The sequence below is a fragment of the Ixodes scapularis genome, unplaced genomic scaffold, assembly GCF_016920785.2.
Source record: "Ixodes scapularis isolate PalLabHiFi unplaced genomic scaffold, ASM1692078v2 PGA_scaffold3__209_contigs__length_174095766, whole genome shotgun sequence".
In the NCBI taxonomy this organism is placed as follows: domain Eukaryota; kingdom Metazoa; phylum Arthropoda; class Arachnida; order Ixodida; family Ixodidae; genus Ixodes; species Ixodes scapularis.
This window is the reverse complement of record NW_024609868.1, coordinates 87,549,284-87,566,170: the sequence shown is the minus strand read 5'-3', so window position 1 is coordinate 87,566,170 and position 16,887 is coordinate 87,549,284. Positions and strand designations below refer to the sequence as shown.

At 44.7% G+C, this 16,887-nt stretch overlaps 1 protein-coding gene across 1 annotated transcript in view; it reads left to right on the top strand.

Annotated features, from left to right (window-relative positions):
- Positions 1-16,887, top strand: part of LOC8030317 (cGMP-dependent protein kinase, isozyme 1) — a 361,630-nt gene that overhangs the window by 325,743 nt on the left and 19,000 nt on the right. Inside the window, exon 10 of the mRNA XM_042292539.1 lies at positions 14,910-14,993. Coding sequence (XP_042148473.1) covers positions 14,910-14,993 — 84 coding nt within the window. The remainder of the gene's footprint in view (positions 1-14,909; positions 14,994-16,887) is intronic.

The following is a 16,887-nucleotide window of genomic DNA, read 5'->3' as shown; positions in this document are numbered from 1 at the left end:
TCGGTGCACGATGAGCGACGGTCAGGCACACGATGCAAGGGGCGGAGTGAACGAGTTCTGCAGCGACTGGGTGCATGGCTGGTCTCGTCAACGGTTTGGTCTTGCTCTTTGACTGGCAGGAGACCAAACTCCGGCGGTTTGCTCATGCGTCGGCTTCCTCATCAAAACGTCTTCTTTCGCTGACGAGCGGGCCAGCACTACGGGTCCTTAGAGTGGTACGCAGCATGGGTTGGTACCCAGCACGAGAGCAATGCACGGGGAAAGGCCAACCCGAAAGCCTGGGCCCGGCCCGACCCGTGGGGCTAGCCTGGGCCGGTTAGCACAGATTGTTTCCGAGTCCGGGCCGGGTAGGCACGGATTGTTTCCTGGCCCGGGCTCGAGCAATGGGACGCACACTTTCTAAAACATCAAGCAGAAAATGCGAACGCATTGATCGTTTAGACCTGAAATAAGCGAAAAAGCCGAAGTGCGAACTTGTTACGACACCACTAAAAATCATAGAAATAAAGAAAGTTGTCTTGAACTAAGAAAGCTAACAAGAAGATCCGGAGAATCCTCACAATTCGGCCTAGATATAGGAACTCGGGCGGCGGAGAAAAGCTCACCGGAGGAAAACTCCCACAGGTAAGCTCATCGGAGAAAAGCTCACCGCAAAACCGGCAGATGCGAAGAAAATCTCACCGGCCTTTGAGCGTATGCGGAGAAAAGATCACCGATTTTTTTAACCTAGCGGATTCTGCTTTAAACGTGGCCCTTTAACACAATTTGCGTTCGTCACTTCATTACAAATAATTGTCCTCTTTTTGAAATTATCTTGGAGTTCATTGGGCATATTTACTAATTCCCCAGAAATTAGTAATCACCCATTCTGTGTATTATTAAAGCCGCAAGTATAAAATCATAACATCGTACACCGGTAAAAAAGACAACAATTTATTGACAGTTGACAGTGCGCCGTCGGTAGCTCTGTCAGATAATGAGGTTTGTTCTTTGTGAGCTAATATGAATAGCGGTGTGTGAACCGTTTCAGCTCCAAATATTGCGTAGTGCTTAATAGATAAGTAGGTGTTTGTCAAGTAATCAGTGTTGGCTACTCTGTTTTCTTTCTGTTAATATCACTAACATAACTTCAGTTGCGAGAACAGCTTCGTCCTGTCGTGTTTGTTTTCTTCACTTCGTCGCCCTATTCGCTACCTTACAAACGACTAGTTTTTATATAGGTCGCGAGTAACAACGGTGCCAGTGTGCAGCTCGGAAGGTCATGGGTGGCTCACCGTAGAAGGGCACTATCAGAGGAAGGCACAGCGTGGAAACACCAGCACGAACGGCTAGAAAACGTGAATGTCCGTGGAAGAAAAAAGCCTTGATATCCTACTGATTGCTTTATCTTGTTTTCAAAGGTCAACAAAAGCTTCAAAGAGAATTTCAGGCACCGCGTTGTTGCGAATGCACTTTCGCCATTTACAGTTTTGACTTTTACGCTTTAGGCAGACATTATTAAGTTTTCGAACTTTTTCCTGTTCTTCAAGTTCATAAAGTTGTTAGTTAGGCTTTCGTTGCCTAGAGTGTAAGCCACAAAATACCCTTGCCCGCAATTATTAATTTGGAAGCAATATACCCATAAAGCTTAACAAATACTACAAGACAGGACATTTTCTTTTTTACAAAGATAATAAATTGATATAAGTTACGCATGATCCAACAGACTCCATATAAAAAGAAGAAAAAAATCTCGGTGAGCCTTTCTCTGCATACGCTCAATGGCCGGTGAGCTTTTCTCCACATACGCCGGTTTTGCAGTGAGCTTATCTCGGGCGAGCTTTTCTCCGATAAGCTTGTCTCCGGCATTCAGTTACTCGAAGCCACCGCTATTGCTTTGGACTGGTGCGCTTGGTAACAGCCTGAAGAAACCAACTTGGTCCTCTCTGCATGAAAAGGTCACGGTCGACCCCCGACCCTTCACTCGCGGCTCCACTCTCGCTGGGGCCGGCGGCCTCGTTCGGCTCTGTCTGCGCTGGACGAGACAGGGCGAAACAAAATTGGGGAAACACCCCACTCCCATTACTCACACCTTTCTCACACAACCTTTCACTCCCCCGACCCAAAGGTGAGATCCGAAGATAAGGCTTCGAAACACTTTCTTTGCCTTTCCTTTGACAATACTCTATCGCTCTCTCCCCCTCTCTCCTGGGGATTCCATAAGCATGGTGAGAGGAGACAGCTGCCAGCAGGGAAGAGAACGAGGACAATCCGGTCACAGGGGGCAGTATGATTGTCTTGCCCTTTTCTTTTCGAAGTCTTGAAGACAAAAAAAACGCCATGTGGCTACCAAAGATAACCTGTCTTTTATACATGTGTAAGTTTTCGAAAGTTCGCCACGTGACTGCAATATGACAGCGTCTTCAATGCAAATTAGTAAACGATTCAAATGCACCAACACCTTCCCAGGCCAGCTTTGAATTTAAGACATGAGGCACGCCTTGGCTTCACACCGGGCCGAGCCCGGGTCAGACATGATCAGGTAGGCATCCAATCGGGCTAGGTCCGGGTCTGGTAAGATGAAGAGTCAACAGGACTGGGCCGGGCCTCAAAAAGCGCTCTACTCCGCACCTACACCAGGAATGCCTAAGATGAAGGCGAAAATGATGAATACTGAGATAAAAATAAAGGTTTAATCGCAAACTTGTGCCAGTAACAAAATAAACAACAAACGTCGAAAAAGCAGCAGCGAGCGTAGACAGCGGCAGCAGCGAGCGACAATGCGTCGGCATGGAAGCTGGCTATCGTGAGAGTCAAGGAGTGAATGAATTGGGGCAACACCGCGCTCGGCTCCTTATCTACTAAACTCGTAATCACGAAGATTCGAACTAGAATGTCTGGGAGTTAGCTAAGGCGAGACTGACTAGGCAAGGTCATTCCGGCCTTCTTATCTTTTACACTTGAGGTAAGAATGAACACGTCTAGATACGTCTAGATGCACAGAGAAGCGCTTCTTCCCGGTTATGCACGCGGCGATGGTTCGTTCGGAAAATAGCGCATGACGCAGTGTTGGCTTAGAGTCCTAAATCTTGTGGAACAAACTTAGACGAGATATTTTTTTTACGAATTGAGAAAGTGGGCGTTGACAGGGATGCTTTCATGGTGGTGAGCTAGATGTGCAGTGGTAGTTGGGTAGGAGTAAAACGAGCGGAGCACTTTTTAATATATTTTACTGCGGATGAGGGTGTGATACCGGGGTCCCAACTGGAGGTGACATATATTCAAGTTTGGTAGTGAGTGTTTGTGAGGCATTCATAGAGCTACAATGGCGTTCCAATTTTCAACCTTTGCAACAGATCCACGCGACGCTTACAGAAGCGACAATGGCGAGCCTGCTGTCATCGTCGCTTATACAACTGGTTATACCTTCAACCTCGATATTTTCCAGTTGAAATCTATTCATTTCAACAGATTCACAAAAGAGATATAACCACAGAACACTCAAAAAACAAAGAACCGCCCGAAAAATATTTCTTTATTTTTTCCTCCTAGTGTTCCCGCAACGGCGAACAATGGGCTTGCCGCTCCTACCAAAAGCTTCAAAACAATGGTGTAAAAAAAGCCACCGTTATTATTGCGAAAAAAATCGGAGAAGGGGGGGGGGGGGGGGGGGGGGGTTAGTAAACGGTGGCAAAAATACGCCTAGATTTATAATTTTATGTTCGTTTTAAAATCACTCGAGGCCCATAATTATATTTAGAATCGTCGGAGAGATAAAAGGCTACGGCGTCAGGGGGTTCTTTTGTGCTGCAGGATTACAAATTTATAGTCGTATAAAATAGCTATTCTGACTCTCATTACGAACATGTATACATAAGCGAGCATTGCATTTCATAGCCGTAGGGAGTCTCTAAGGCGACAACGCATTTCCTCTCCACCTTTCTGTTTTTGCCTCAGTGAAAATCGATCAATTTCCCGGAAGCGGTTGTTCCGCAATCAAAAACCAAACACTTTTTTTCTGTTTCTTTTTCTTTTCATTTTTTTTTTTTTTTTACGAAGAACGTGTTTTAATTTTAGCATTCTATTCCGGTAGTCACACTTCAAAAGAGGGAACATTTCGAGCAGTTCTCAAACGATTGCTCGCATGACAGGAAAAATCGTAATTTGTTTTTCTTAGGGGCGACCGGTGCCAGGTTTCTTTATAATAAAAAAAAAACTCTTTTTCCTTTCTGTAAAGAGCACAAAAATTCACAGTCTCTAAGTTATCCCAAAGCCGACTTGACGGCGAAAGCCCAAGCACCGATGTAATCGTGATAGCGAACCTCCGAAGACAGCGCGCTCCGTGAAGACGCACTTTTGGCGCCGTTTTATTTGCTCACTCGGATCGTGGCGTCGGTTGTGGACCCGTCGGTGTTGGACAAAATACTCGATAAAAGTATTTAAGTTACTGAATATCTGCCTCACAAGGTATTTAAAAAAAACTCGTTACTTTCACTGTAACGTACCTTGAGTGAAGTACAAATCTTTAGAAATGTAATTCAATTACTTTTGAATATACGTCCGCGTTGCGTAATTTGTATCGACGTCGGTGACAAACACATTTATATAGTTGCGCAAATCTGTTTTTATCAGAATGTTTTATTAACACGCAGCAACACAAAACAGCAACGGGAACAAAAAAAAACATCGTAAGGCTATTTTATGCAGTCCATTTATAAGGAGTAGGATATTACTGATACATGTTACAAAACATTACTAGGACAAAAAATAAAAGGTTGCTTTGGCTATTTTGACATCGCTGAATATCATGTCCTGCGGCGCACCTTAGACGCATCGTTTAACTACAATCCATATTCCCTATATGGGGAGCTCACAATAAACGAACTTGTGATACGGAAATGAGCGAATGGATAACAGAGAGAGCCCAGATAATAGCCATGGGCACTGGTCTTACCTTCTTCAAGTAGGTTGCGTTCACAAAGGCACTCAACATGAGGGGACGCTTTGTTGGCATTTTGAAAGGACATCCTGCTCGTAGTCCGTCTCCTGTCCTGTTCAGTTTTTTATTATGTCCGCTTGCTGATACTGTTCGCGAGAGCAATAAGTGCCACGCTGACGACGAAAAGAAAAGAAACAACAACTAATAAACGTGGACCTTTTGCCGTAGCAGGGTCCAATATACAAGCAAAAAGGTTTTCTTTTTGTGTCCACTTTCATTTTCTTATATTTGTTATTCTCTTTACAGTGAAGTCTCCTTGTCCTGGGTCGCTTTCCGTTTTGCGTTGCTCCTCTTTGTGGCTATCTTTACTTCCGTAAAACCACCCCATTTGTTTGAATATTTTTCGGAGGCAACCCTAGAAAACAAAAGGCGCCCTCGGGAAGGCAAGGGGAAAACCTTCATTGTACGAACTTTGGGTTGAAATATGAGTGGCAATCGGCACAAAAGCGATGTTTTCACGAGCTCAATCTAAGTCACCGAAGCTTATCGGAGCTAGCAACAGGATTTGGTTGCTCGAAAGAATGTTCACGTTTACTCGTGCCACGCCCGCGCCACTTTATACCGAATAACTCGAAGAGGGACGTAATGTCAAAAATGTATGTGAGATAATGAGTACAAGATACTCAGAAACGCAATTAAAATAGAGTATCAAATACTCTCGATCAAAAGTATTTGCAAGATACCAAGATACTTCAAAAAGTATTTGAAATACAGTGTTTTGAGTAGAGTATTTGAGATAGGCACAAGTCTGGGTCCCGGTGATAGCGAACAGCGCACTCTCTGGCGACGTACTTTTGGCGCCGTTTCACTGGTACCTTTCGTTTTAGTACGTTTCGTGTCGCCGACGTGTTTTCGCTCAAGGACTTTGAAGGTCGACTGAACGATAAAACGTACTTAGCTTTCGCCTTAATAAAAAAAATTTTTTGCAACGAGCTTTTGCCGTTTATAACTAATGACCAGGGCCAGCTTTCTAGAAGCAGCGTCTCAGCTAAGATAGGGTGAAAGAATGCACTGCCAAAGCTAGCACACGATTGAAGTGCGTCTCAAGTCGAGTCTCAGGCGCTCGAAAGCCCCAGGCTTGGCCGGCTTCCTTTCACCCAGTGTCATTGAAGACGCTGTTTATAGCAAGCCGGCCCTGGTAGTCAACTTATATAAGGTCAGATAAAAAGGGGCCGAGTGTTCCGCGAATAATAAGTAGGGGTGTCCGAATAGTGAGTCGAATTGAATATCGCTGAGTCATTTATAGCCTTCACAGCGCTAGGGGAATCCAAGACCTACCGGTTCTCTTTCCAGTGTTGATGCTGGGAATGACGCTGCACTATTCAACTCTAACCACTATTTGCACAACCCTAAATTAATAAGTAATATTTTCGTTAGGAACCCATTTCCCGCTACAAGTTTCCGTATGGTCGATAATTGAAGCAGCAGAAACCACTTCACATGACCTTTGTTGATTGATACACGGGAATATTTAAAGTTCATCGGAACGTTTAAAAAAACGAGCAGGTAGGTTTTGTGGGTGCTTTCGCTGCACGAGTGTTCGTGCAAGAGCGTTCGTGTGGCCGGGGAGCTTCCAAAGCAAGCAGCGCGGGAACATACGCGAGATACATTTTAGTGCGGTTTACGTTTAGAAGAGACGGAGCATATATAGGAAGAAAGAGAAAACATGAAGCGACGATGCGCCTTGTATCGTATACCTAAAATTCCGTGTTTTCGCACAAACCCAAAAAACACTCGCCAGTAAAATTTTCATCTACTTGGATTTATCCGAAGAAGATTATATTAGACAAATAACTTTGGTAGACTCAAAGCACAGTACCCGTGGTCCTGAGCGGAAGCCTCCTTCCTTCCGAATCTCGCACTTTCGTCCCGTTTGTCTCGTCAAGGATCATTCAGGACAACGGGTCATTGTGCTCCAAAGCCGCGACAAGAGCCAACCAATGTTCCGGTTTTCAGATTGTGCCACACTATTTGTTCTTAGGGGAGAAGGGCTTGTTTTAGGGGCGAAGCTCCTTAAGGGGTATCCACACGAAGGAGAAATCCGCCCCTTTCCTCCGCGGAGCGCGCATCATGTGAGACATACGTCATCCCTTTTTGACGCCTCGCGGCGCGTTCTCCTCCGTGGCGGAGGCTCGGAGGCTTTGTGCTGACAGCACGAAAGCTCCGCAAGTGCACGCGGCGGAGCCGGGAACGGAGTTTGCCGGGATGTTGACGTCACGACATCTGTCCGCAGAGTTCTCCTTCGTGTGGATACCCCTTTAGGGGCTAGCCATGTCCGTATGTTCGTCCGCCGTCGGGTGCACGTGCTCTTGCTCGTGAGCTAACGCGCTCACGTGCTCACGAGCATGTGAGCACGTGCTCCCGTGCTCGTGTAGGGCAAAAAAAAAAAACCGCATTTCCACGTGGGGAATGATGTTGATTGGGGCGAAGCTCTGGTGGTGCTTGTCTGCGTAGACGGTGAGCCGCAGCATGCCGAGCCTTTCGTTCGTTTTCATCCATGTCAGAAAGAGAGTGTGTGGAATGGAACGTGGTTATATACGCATTTGAGCATTTGACCGCAGCGTGACATGGATGAAAACGAACGAAAGGCTCGGCATGCTGCGGTTCAGCGTCTACGCAGACAAGCACCACCAGAGCTTCGCCCCAATCAACATCATTCACCACGTGGAGATGCGGTTGTTTTTTTGTTCTTTTATGACAGTGAAAGCTCGGAGGGGAAGGGGGGGGGGGGGGGGGGGGGGAGGATAAGTCGAAGCTTTTGTATCACTACATTCACGATGCCCAGCCGCGAACTGGAATTACGCAATGAAATGGGAAGGCAACGAGCTACCCAGCGATTGCGTCTAAGAGTTTTGTTGAGTAGAAAGTATCGATGCTTATAACGAACACTTGTTTACAAGTTTTCACGTGCGACAGTACTTACTGCAGATTGGAAGGGCGTCAACGCTAACTTCATTTGAAGAAATATCATTGACACAAAAAGATTTATAGATGTATATACATGTTTGAAAAGCCGCAAGATCAAACTTTGAATTTTAGAAAATTGGAAACCCAACCAATATAAACACAGATAAGTTCTGAATGTTTAGTAAAAGGATTAATTTCGAAAATCACCCTCCGAATTTTGAGAAATAAACTCCGAAAACACGGAGCCCTACGTACAGCTTTTCTTGTTCCTTTATTTTTTTCGCTTCTGTTTTTTTAAGCTTTGGGATGTCAAAAAAATGGTCCACGAATTATTCACTTTGTTGATGCATTACAATTCTAACCTCTATCACTATCTCTGCCTTTCTTTCTCTTTCTCTCTCTTTCTATCTCTCTCTCTCAACGATAGTTAGACGCGTAAGTGAACGTGAGTTAAGAAACAAAATTAAGTAAATAAACAAAAAAAGACTTAAATAAGCTATCTTTTAAAGATAAATGTTGTTCTTTTTTCCTAATATGTCCTCTTCTCTGCAAATCGTTTATCCTGCCTGTTAAGAAATTGTTTCGGAAATTAAAAACAGCGCGGAAAGACGAGGACCAGACAAAGAAGTGGCACGGACGTAGCGCTACGTCCGTGTCACTTCTTTGTCTGGTCCTCGTCTTTCCGCGCTGTTTTTAATTTCCGAAGTATGTACCAACTCGCCCAAGCCTCAAGTTTAGTAAGAAATTGTTCATATGCAGATGCTGTCGCGCGCTCCGGATGTGCCAATAACAAGGATCACGCAATAACTGTTCATTGTATGTTCCTACAGACGTCACTGGAAGATTCCCTTTTCCGTAGAGCTAATGCTACGGTAGCGTGAATCCATTTCGTTTTTGAATAGTTAGCTTATAAATAAAGTTCCGCTCTCGTTAATCTGATATTGTTTCCACCGTAGTAGCTCGGCTATAATCGTAGAAACCCGCGTGAGTGTCTGAAGGTAATACAGCAATTTTTTTTTTTTCGTTGCGACGAAGTTAAAATGATTATCTGCTTAACATTGTGTTCGCAAGGAAAGGCGAGGGCGACGCCCAACCAAACAGGTTCCGGCAGCTGACCTTTCTGACGTCTTTACCTTCGCTCGGCCATTAACATATCTTCGTCGGACGAGAACTGGTTTACTGACATCAAAGCGAGCGTGACGCGGCATCTCCGTTTTATCTTACAAACTGCACCGCAGCGGACTCTACGAGTACCCCCAGCCAATCTCCGCGCCGCGGACTTGTCACGTGACTACGCGTCCCGCGTGCTGCTGCGATACCACGTGATACTCACAAGGCATTGGATTGACTCCCATGCCTCAAAGATTCTTCCGCAGTCCATCGGAAGGTGAAATTGGGTTGTAGAAGGAAGCCCTCAGCACGTCCCAGAGCTCCTTAAAACTGCATGCGCTCGTGATTTATGCAAATCGCCGCTTCCCAAAGCTCCCGAGAGCACTCTCTCGTATATTTCTCCGGAGATCCGTACGAGCGCCGGCGAAAGCGCTGGCGTCTTCCACGTACATTTATTAACGTCCACGAGTTGCTTGCTCTTTGGGGACGGTGCCGCGCTTTTCCTGCAGGTCCCGCGCACGCAAATCGTCCCGTTTTATTCCCTATTTGCATTCAACGAGCAGCCTGTCATTTGCATATGCGGAAGTCGTTCTCCGACGACATCGGGACCGAGTTCGTTCCGCGTCCGCACAGAGCATCGACTCTTGGCACCTACAATTCGCGTCTCGTGTTCGGCGCGTTGGTGACGAAATCCAGACGCGTAATTTTTTATGTATGCAAGATCGAAACAGGGTCCCTATAAAAACTGTGCTTGTTATTTGATTGATCGTGGAGTTAGGACTCAAGGTTTTGTGATTAATAGACATATCGGTAACCAACACTCAAATGCCGACAGTGAAACGTCGTAATTCTTACATTCTTTTTATTTAAGGGCAATAATAATAAGAAAAAAAATGTATATCCTTTGGTTTTCTCACCACCGACACGCGAAGTGATCCTCGTTAAATTTCTTCGAAGATGGTTACCAAATACTTCAGACGTATACGCTCTAAAAAGTCTGCAGCGTCTGTTTTTTTTTTTGTTGTTTTTTTTTGTTTTTTGGCGAAGCACTTCGTAGAGCCAACCTCTGCAATCTACGGATGATGCTCGGCGAATAATGAAATTGAAAATATGTTTCGATACAAAAAAATACTATATGATGTGACATTGAGAATGGTGAAACGTCATGAACACTGTAGCAGCGTGGACATTTTTTTGGTTCTAAATATATTCTTTAAATCGCCAGTCGCCGGACTCACTCTGTACATTGCAGCGATTGGCTCTGCCAAGTGCTTCGCGGAGAAGTAGACGCACTGGATCTCTTAGAAAGTAGTTCAACTTGACAGCCATATACAACTTCCGAAAATAGATCTAAACTATCACTAGCTAGGCTAGCGCTCTAGAGAAAGCGAATTATAGTTAATTTCATAACTACACGAGCTACTTCAAGCTACTTCGAATATGCGTACCTAATGGCACAGCGCCGAAGAATGAATTACGAAGCAAGATGTGTGGACATAGTGGGAACTTTTAGGAAACCGTTACCGTGTTCCGCGTACCGCACTACCGGAGCCTTTGAAAAGCATGCTTTAAAGGATCCGGTAGTGCGGTACGCGGAACACGATAACAGCCTGCTAAAAGTACATAATGAGTTGCATTAGGGGAGATTCACCCACTCGTAACTCGATGAGCAGATTTCGCTACCCAAACTTGAGTTTAAAAAATGTAACAGGGTATTGATTCTTTTAGGTTCATTGGGGAATTGTAGTAGACCGTTTCCTCAGCCCGCTAAGCACTCGGATAGCACTCCGTAATCCGCCACGAGACCTTGAACTATGCAGATAAAGCTGGCGGCGCGCATGCGCAGCTGCGGCGTTTTCTTCAGGGACACCGTAGCGGAGGAGAAAACCGGTCTACTACAATTCCCTATTATGAAGATACTACGAAGGTCGTACGACCCGTTGATTTTCTCTTGAGAACGCTGATTATATTTAATAAAATCCCCAGGAAAATGACTATTTTGACTGTTTTGAGAACATTTTAAGGAAATTTTGAAATTCAAATTACTTAGAAGATGGATGCGAAAAAATGAATGGCAGTACGTACGAGGGATGTCTGCTACCTTTTTATTAAGAACCTGACGGGAAGACTAAATGTCTTATTTTTCGAGGATTTATGTAAGTAATTTTGACTGGGCAGTATTTGCTCAAGATATGCTCAACCCTGACCCCAGTAGGGCGTGCTCAATTTTATAAGCTTACCTCACTGAACGATTTCTGCCCAGACCTGCTCTGTGGAACTTGCGTGCCCTACCTGTCTGCACCTTATATGGCACTGTCCGGACATCAGCAAGCAAAGACAAGATACCATACACGAACTACCCGCGGAAGCCAGACCACAAACTACAGAGAATGAACAAGACCGGCCAGTGACAACCCCAATAGGACAAAAATATTTAACTCTCAGTTGGGCCACGTATGCTCGGCGGCCACGTATGATCGGGATTTTCGGGAACCTTTATTATCACACATGTAGGCACATACCGCATACAATAAGCATCGGCAGAACATATGCATTTATCGCGTACACATACACAGCACAGACGAATCCGATCACTACTTCCGAGCGCTGCGCTTCCGTCTTTTATACTCGTCGTTTTGGACGTATGGAATTTCTCGGTGACCGCCTAAGCAATAAAAAATATTCCCAGCGTGTTGATTTTTTTTTTTTCCAGCAATGTCATACCTATGAGCGTATTTTGAACGGCTCAGGGGATGAATATCTTAGTAAAAAGTAAACGCTCATGCCGTAATTATTGGAATGAAAGCCGCTCAAATGCGATTCCCAGCCATGTGTTTGCTTCCCCGCACGGCACGTTGATGCCAGTATTTCTATTTTAGTGCTTGTTTTTCTATTTGTGCTGTTCGCGCAAGGCTGCAATTGTCGTCTTGAATCAATCTCTTTAGAGCGCATTTTACTTAGCTGGAAGTGATGCTTCACGGGCAGAGAAGTCGCTTTTCGATCAACTTGAATGCAGTCAAAGCCGCGAGTTGCGGCAGGTGTTAAGTGTACAGAGCTACGCCGTGGCGAGCTCGAAAACTCCTAGCGCTGAGAAAAACGAACAAACGAAGTGCGCAAAGAGAAGACGAGCTTGCATGCAGTATAGCCTCCTTCTTGATATTACTTTGCACTAATATTTTGGTGTCGTGTAGACCTGCCAGACACGCTTGAAGATATACATACTGAAGTTGAGCGAATAGTTGTTAGAGTCGAATAGCGCAGCGTCATTCGTGTAGCTTCAACATTGTAAAGAAAGCGGTGCGTCGTGTTTTTTGCTTGTACTGAGAAAGCTATGAGCGACGCAGCGCTATTTGATTCGAACCACCTTTCGCACACTTCTAATATTTATTTATTTTTAGCGAAGATAGTCTACATACCATACTTCTTCACCCTTAAAGAGACACTAACACCCCCCCCCCCCCCCAAAAAAAAAAAAAACAACATTTTTTTGTGTGCCAGGCGATTTATTATGGTGTCAGAAGACTACCCAATCAATATTTGGTTACAGCGTCACGTACATTTTTAATAAAGTAAAAAAGCGCAACTGCTCGAAACCGAAACCGAAATAAACTGGAGAGGACGAAGAAATATAGAGGAGGAGAATGTTACCGGAAGTCACGTGACTGTGCAGCTTTTTCTTTCGATCAACGTATTTGCAACATTTTAGAAGCCACAAAATAATGGATGTCAGATTTTTCGCCCTTTGTAGTATTGAGTGTGTGCCTTCGATGACCCGCGACTTTGATTATCTTTAGTGGTTGTGTCTAAACCATAGAATACGGCTCGTGACCACGGAAAAGAGAGTGAGCGCGACTCAACCGGCCAGTTCTCGATCGGCGGTTTTCGGCCGGAACGAAAACGAATTTTGAGCCGTAAATTGTGTTCTGGATAGTTGGGCTCTCATATGTCATGTACAACTGAAAACCTCGGCGGGCATAAATACCCTGTCAGTATCCCTTTAAGTCTGAGACTAGAAGCTCCGCCTTAAGCGCGAGCTTTCTGCCCTTGCTAATGTAAGTGTGAACGCGCAGGCACACGCAACCAAAGCACTGCGGGCTCCAACGAGCTCGCGCAGAGTGCGGAGAAGTATACATCGAGTCACTCAAATGCACGCTCCTTAGAGGACGTGCGATACTTGTTCGTTTGTATTTTTAGCTACAATATGATTCTAGATAAATAGGCATATTTCATGAAAGCCAACTCAAAATATTCTTGCAACAAAACCTCAAATACACTAAAAAACAAACAAAAAGAAACGCATATCTCTGGTGCGGGCACAGCGACGACGCCATTCGAAGACTCGGGTAACATGTTTCAGACAATCGATAGCCTTTCAGTTCGCTATTCGACGGATGTCAAGGTGCCGTGCTCCGTTTGACACTATGCTGGACCGCAGCAGACGCAACACGCCGTCGTAACCAATCCTACGCCGCTTGAGCGTCACGTGGCCTCAAGGAGGGGCGCAACCACGCGCGGGTCGCGGAGTCACTCGCAGCGATGGATTGACCAAGACGTCTCGTAGCGTCCGGTACTGTCCACCGTATAAGCGAAAACTGAGGAGGGGCAGGTTGTTTGTGCGCGCTTGCATATCGAGCGTCCACGTTGCGTCGGTTGGTTGTTTTTTCGGTCACTTCATTTCGTAAAACGCCGTACGCCCCCGCCTTTGTGCTGTATGTATCCTCGAGTGGTAAAACTGAAGCCTCGTGTAAGAAGTCACGAAGAACACAAACAAAAACGCAGTTGCTTCAAACCCACCAGAAGTTTGAGGTTAGAAGTTAGAAGAAGAAAAAAAAACGGTTTGCTGCAGTTTCCCCCCCAATGGAAAGAACCCCTTAAAACTTAAAACGCACACATCCGGATTTAATGAGCGGCATCCTGTCGGTACATTTTTTTCTTTCTTTTCTTTTCTAATTATGCGTGTGCTGTTTAGGGAGGGGGGGGGGGGGGGGGGATGGAAAGTCCAGTCGTTCACGAATGCTGGTTTTCTTTGCTAGCATTCCGCCCCTTCACCCTAAACACAATATTTAAAAAAAAATGAGCGCATACTCCTTTGCCGTAAAAATAACGTTACTAAAAATAAAAAAGTCCCCGTGTGAATGGTTTTGTGCAAAGCTAACAAGAAAAGAGATGCTTCCTCTATTTTCTTTTCTTTTTCTTTTTTTTTTTTTTTTTTGTGTGTATGAAAGTTATCGCATGAGTAGAGCCGCATAGGTTCGATTTCGACCTGGAAATCTGAGAATGTAGCACGATCCCGGATTTCTTCCTTTAATAAATCACAGGTAAGGGTCATATGTTTCCACAAAATGCACGTTTTCTTGTTATTACTGCTGCTATTATTAACTGTTGTGTGAGACAGGAGATCATGCACTCCTTTCTTTAAAAAACAAACAAATTTGTTTTCATTACGAGCTTCGAAAAGTTAGTACGATGTGGCGGTAAAGTAGACATTTGGGCTAGTTGGAAGTCTACCATATTGAGGTATTTAGCGCACAAGGTCCTGTCCATCTTCTCTCTACCTTTACCTCTTCTCTCTACCCGTTAAAAAAAAAAAAAAAAAAAAAAACGTAAGACACCTCGAACTGCCTGGGATGCTACATCTCTACCCATCTAGCCTGTGTACGACTGTTACATGTTTTCCTGAACTCCATACGTCCACGGACTAAGAAACATGTAACCCAAACAAGGGCTATGGTTAAATTTTTCTCGATGAGCTTGTTTATAATTGTAGACAAATGTGGCCAACAGGTATCAATTACTTTAAAGAAAAAAGTCTTTAACCGAAGCCTCAAAAACCCACCAACAAACGATCAAAATATCGTCTCCTCAAAAATATTCGGCTAGCCCAGCTAACGAGCTTCTGCTTGTATCTCGACAGTTCGTTCATCCAGCTCATCGGCGATCTACGAGAACTTCAAGACAAGCACTACGACGACCGACTCCAGCTAAGACCACCACAGAGGTGAGCTAATCATTGATCAAAGTAAAAAAACAAAAAACATCGGCATCTTAGCGCTTTTTTTATCTTTTATGAGCAACGAATATGTGAGGAAAGCACAAAATAGTAAAACTATAAAGAGAAAAAACGAAGTAGGCAGAATGAAGGTCGAACTATCTGATCTTCCACCCAGCCTCAGGAACACTCGCCCGTGACTCAGCCGGATGTCAAGTAAGGGACGTGGATTGTTGAAAGAGGAGTTGGTTGTAATGGAGGCCACCCTAGCCCCGCGGGACCTGGCGCGCGATTGTCTTGCGCACCACTGGCCCGACGTCTTGGTGACTCCTTTCTGAGAAGCCGCCGACTCGGCCGACGAACGCAGAAAGGAAGCCAAGAAAAAGTACGCATGCACAACTGTAAAATGCAACTGCCGGACGGCTGGAGTGTAGATGATCTTCGCAGTTTTGCGGACCTCAGCTCCACACCTCAACGCTAACGATCTCACATTCCGAGATGCGGTTCTTCTCTCAATGACGACGGAGAGTCTATTGGCAATACATATTTGGGATGAGAGCTCTGTGGGAGATAGGAGCTTATTGTGATTTTAGTCGTTGCGTCTCGTTGTCATGTAGGGGCTTTTGCTGTGGGGATATGGATCGGAGGTGGGTCCGCTGCCGCAGAGAACTGCTGCAAGCGATGATCGAGGTGATGGCCGCAATGAAAGACACACAGTGCCCGCCAAAACCTAACTTCGCTACTCTCTTCGTTTCGAATATCTTGTTATGTCCTATTGGAAAGTCGAATGTCCGGTAATTGCCCAGTATTTGGCGTCAACGTGGCATCATTAGGTCCGAGACCATAGAACAATTTGAGACATAATCAGAGCTGAAAGTGTATAGTTTAATAAAAGGGTGGCCTACTCTTCTTGGCAAATAAAAATAACATCTCATTTGCTTTTCTATTAAAATGCGAGTCGTCTCATTATAATAGTAATGAAACTTGCTTTAAACGTGGAATTATTTGAAAACGCTAGGCGAAACAACTTCTCAGATGTTCTAGTGTTTCAGCAAGTCATCTAGCTTATTTGTCCTATTCTACGTACTCGAGAGTTGGGGGTATTAAAAATACCCGTTTTGGTTCAAATGAACAAAGTCGACAATCGCAACTCAATGAGCCCGTCAGTCGATTGGTTTCGTTTGTTACAAAACCAGTGTGTCTCACATGTGGTAAGTCACATTAAAAAGTAAATTAAATTTTTTTCTATGTGTATATTTATAAATGCATTAATTCTAAATTATTGTTTTCCGGGTGGAATAAATGATCGCATTTTATTCACAAAACCAGATGATTGGCCAATTATTTAAAAATACGCTAATATTTCTCCTTCCTAATTATATTGCAATGTCTGTTCTCCAGGTCACGTTATTGCATTGTCATTTGTTGAATAATCAAAAGCGAACACGCTAGCATTTTTATTTGTTTTAATTACTTTACGCATAATCGTATTGCGCACCCCAACGGGTAAACTTATTTCTAAAAAAGCTTCCCGACGCACTCACGTTCATATGTCAACTGTAGCACGAGGTGGGTCATGCTAGGAGCGCTGTCCTAAGCTCTCACAAATAGCTGGGGAGCTAGACTCGTCAAAGAGTAAGTCTGAGCAGTACCTCCACAAAGCTTCACAAACGGCCTCTTACGACAACAGTGCACGGCGTCATCGTGGCACGCGTCTATTCGGCGCTCTCTGCAAACTTCGGCCCCAACTTTGTATTTGACGCGTTTACATGTCCCTGGGAGCTTAAAAAGGAAAACCTGGCGTGTCTCGAGCATATTAAAATCTCTCCCCGCAGAAAATGAGCTTCCGGGTTCGGCCGATAAGCACACGAGAGAAGATATCCTGAAGTGAGAAACCTGCACT